The 3,838-nt window shown below is 40.3% G+C and overlaps 1 protein-coding gene across 1 annotated transcript; it reads right to left on the bottom strand.

The window, feature by feature from the left end:
- Positions 1 to 1,081: 1,081 nt before the first annotated feature.
- LOC103368633 (serine/threonine-protein kinase ppk4-like) lies at positions 1,082 to 3,832 on the bottom strand. Its single transcript, XM_008297053.1, has 6 exons — positions 3,673 to 3,832; positions 3,403 to 3,566; positions 3,103 to 3,323; positions 1,826 to 1,955; positions 1,649 to 1,749; positions 1,082 to 1,431 (listed from the first exon to the last, which is right to left on the bottom strand). The coding sequence occupies exons 1-6, from the start codon at positions 3,776 to 3,778 to the stop codon at positions 1,185 to 1,187; spliced, it is 969 nt and encodes a 322-aa protein (XP_008295275.1). The 5' UTR covers positions 3,779 to 3,832; the 3' UTR covers positions 1,082 to 1,184.
- Positions 3,833 to 3,838: the final 6 nt, after the last annotated feature.

The raw sequence follows: 3,838 nt of genomic DNA, 5'->3' as shown, positions 1-3,838 counted from the left end.
AACAATTTCAGCATCTTTTTCGGTAATAATGATGTGAAAAGAATTCTAATTTTGCCACCTACACTATATAACTAAGTAGTTCAACTCTAACAGTCCATCATATTGTTTGTTCTTATTATATGCTTTGTGTTTCATCATTAATTTGTGAATTAACTAGCAACTTCAGCCATCAGATAGATTTAGAATGTAATAGAAATTCTACTACATGGGAATCTGAAACAAACTCATAAAGAGCAGAGTGTCTTTGTGAGTTTTGTTCTCCGTGAAGAGGTCATACAGAGTGCAGGGTTCTCACCAGAAGACTTTGACAGCGTAGCGAGTGGGTGTCTTAGCAACACTTAGCAAAGTTAGCGCTAACGCTATGCAAACGAAGAACAGCGGTAGCAGTGAAGACGATGGTAGGGAAACGAGTTTCTTAGGAAAATTTGCACGTTTTACTAGAAAATATGTCAAAATATCCGAACACGCAGCTTGAATGACAGTGTAGCGAGCCAAGACACAGCATCATTTTGTCAAGCAGCATCGTAACGGGCCGTTACTCTGTTATAATTGTTATAATTGAATTTCCCTTCTGGGATAAATAAAGTATTTTTCATTCATTCATTATAACACTGGCAAGAACTATGGAGTGGGACAAAAACAGGATGAAACAAACTTTCAGAGCGAGTACGCGTCTTAGTCATCGGTTCTCCTTTTCTAAGAAGAACAAGACTGAAACAAGGCGGTACAACAGGTCTGCAGTTAAGTCGAGACACAAGTGCAAAAAGTTACAGAGAGGCCACAGGGTATGACGGATACAAAAGGTTACTGAAAGGCCAGAAGGTTATAAAAAGATGCAAATGAGAAGCTACACTCAATTTCCATCACAGTATAAAAAAAAAAACTCTAATTGTTCCCTGTCAGGATAATAGCCAAGTAAAAGAATCCAATCTCACGAAGTAGAATCTCTGAAAGTAGCTTCACAGGCTTATTTCATGTGACACATTTCAATACAGTAAGAAGAGCTCAGATGTAAACCATCAATCAGAGCATGAACTCTGTCACGTCTCACTGTGACTCTCAAATAGAAAACAAAGCTCCGTTGATGTTAGTAGTAACACCTTTACTGCCATGATTATGTGTGAAGTGTCTAAGTGTGTCTTCGTTTTCTTGTTTTCTTGGCTTGTCAGACTTTGAAATCATTTTCAAGGTCTTTCATCCTTCTTTAATTCAGCATCACTGGGTTGAGTCTCTTGAACTGGGGCACTCGGATGGTCCTCAGCGTTTGTGGCTTGAAACTCAAAGGTGGCTCCGATGTCTTCTCTTTCAAAGAATTCCTTCAACGGTGTCTCTGAATTCCATCCTTGGGTCTTGGCAAACTTGTAAATGCATCCAAAGAGATCAGGAAACCATGCAGTTAGATTGACTTTGGCTTTCTCGGCATCCTTAACACTGTGAACAAGAAGGAAAATGGTATTAGAGAACAGTAAGATGTAAGATGTCGTACCAAAAGTACTCTGAAGACTTAAATATCATGACTATGGTGTTAATATGTGAAAAGTCAAGTTTGCACGTCTTTCTTTGAACAAAGACATAAAACTACACAATCATAGTTTCAATGTTCATGAGATTTAGGGCCTTGCATCACTTTTAATTCAGTTCATCTTACTAGTGCACGTAGAGGACGCGTATGAAGCGCAGGAATGCCAGAGTGGTTTCAGGGTAGGCTTTGTTTTTGGGATCCATCTTCTGAAACAGCCACTGTGGGAACTGCAACACCGAAAAAATAATCGTCATTAAAATCGATTGAGGAGTACATACGTCTGAGCTGGTTGATTGTAATCACCTTATGTTTCCACTGTTTGAAGGATCCATCCTTCACACATTCTTCCAGAGAATGAAGCAGTTCTGGACCAGCATTTCGATGGTTTACCACCTCCTTTCTGTCACCAATTGCTCTCAAGTATCGAACTTGCCTAGGAAAAGGAGAAATTATGCATTATGAAGTGGAAAACAGACAGAAAACCCAACGCAGATGATCCTGAATACATTGGCTACAAAAAGTATTTGCCACCCATGGAAGTTTTCACCTTTCATTGCTTATCAGCATTGAATCATTCTTAATTTATTTGAAACAAAGGCTCTTTCTTGTCAAAGTGAAAACTTATTTAACATTGATGGCAATTAATTCAATATATTTAACATGTCATTGCATAGGTATTACTCCGTTTAAAGTTTCCCACCTAATGTAACACAAGTGCAGCCAATTGGTGCTAGAAGTCAAACTGTTAGTGACCATTTGAGTGATAGTGGTATAAATAGACCTGAATCTGGATGGTCCAGTCACTAGCAAATCAGTACTCCAGACTGAAAGGTTAGTTAAAAGCACAAGTTAGGGGAAGGATACAATAAAAGTCCAAGTCATTAAATATCCCTTGGAGTACAGGCAAATCCATCATGAAGAAGTGGTACCAATACAACACATGGGTCATTCTGCCGAGAGCAGGTCCTCCTCAGGAACTGAGCCACCGTTCAAGACAGAGACTTGTGAGGGAGGCGACCAAGACACCTATGACTCCTCTGAAGGAGCTACACGTTTCAGTGGCTGACATCAAATCAAATCAAATCGGGTCATTTTGCTGTACATACACAGTAGCACAGGCGAGATGAGAGAGCGTTTCTTCAGGATCATTAAAGTTTTGCGGAATGCACGTCTGGGATAGAGACACTAAACGTTCACTCTCGCTGCCTCCTGAAGGGGCCGCTGCATCCATGCACACCGCCATACATGGAAGCGACTATACAAACAACAACTGGTGCCCAGGTTCTTGAACAGTCAAAACTTCATGGGAGAGTAGCAAAGAGAAAACCACTGTTGAAAAATTCTTGACAAGACTGTGCCAGAAGGCATGTGGGAGGAGACTCTGAAGTCAACTGGAAGAAGGTTCTTTGGCCTGACAAGACCAAAACTCATTTTTGCCATCAGATTTGACAATGTTTAGCAGACAAGTTTATACTGCACATCATCACAAACAGTAGAAGAGTGGAAGTGAAATGAGAAATTAAAGTAATATCAAAACTTGCAGATTTTGTTCCAGTGGTATGATAACATTTCTTCCTTACTTGTCACAAGGCCAGAAGAAGGGATGACTCAAACATTCTTCCACTCTTGGTCTGTCCGTTGGTTCTTTATTGATCATCCACTGAATGAGATCCTTTGCCACCACATCTTGAACATGATCCAAACAGTACTTCCCTTGGTGAATGTTGTACACACATTCATAGTGTTCGCCAAACGGATGGTGGCCCCCAGAGAGGATGTAATAGATCAGCATCCCTGCCACCTTAAGAAACACAACATTTAATCAGTTCAGGTGATTTTCACCAAGGTATTAATTATGTTTGTGTGGCAGAAAAACTAACCTGTACATCAGTGCTTGACTTGTATGGGATGTCAGGTTTTTTGGGTATAGCCTCTCGAGCCATCCATCCAGTTGTTCCTGCACTGGCTGTGTGCAAAGTTGTTTGGCCATTGGGTAACTGTCTACTCATACTAAAGTCAGCTAGTCTCGCCTTTCCACTAACATCTGCAGAACAAATCATGTAAAAAACGTCAGGAAACAATATCATGTATGGTAATTATGAATCAAAACATTGATGCGTCTTCTGAATTTCACATCGTGACTGTCTTACCAATCAAAACATTCTGTGGTTTCAGATCTCGGTGGAGAATTTGAGGGTTTTGACAGTGAAGCACTCGTAAACTGTCAAGAACTTCATAGGCAAGCTTCTTTTTCATCAGCAGACCACCCTCATTATTCGTGATGTGTTCTTCCAAGGTGTATTCACAAAGTTGGAG

Source organism: Stegastes partitus, unplaced genomic scaffold (genome assembly GCF_000690725.1).
Source record: "Stegastes partitus isolate 25-593 unplaced genomic scaffold, Stegastes_partitus-1.0.2 Scaffold1181, whole genome shotgun sequence".
In the NCBI taxonomy this organism is placed as follows: domain Eukaryota; kingdom Metazoa; phylum Chordata; class Actinopteri; family Pomacentridae; genus Stegastes; species Stegastes partitus.
The sequence above is the reverse complement of the archived record's forward strand: the minus strand, read 5'-3'. Positions and strand labels throughout refer to the sequence as shown.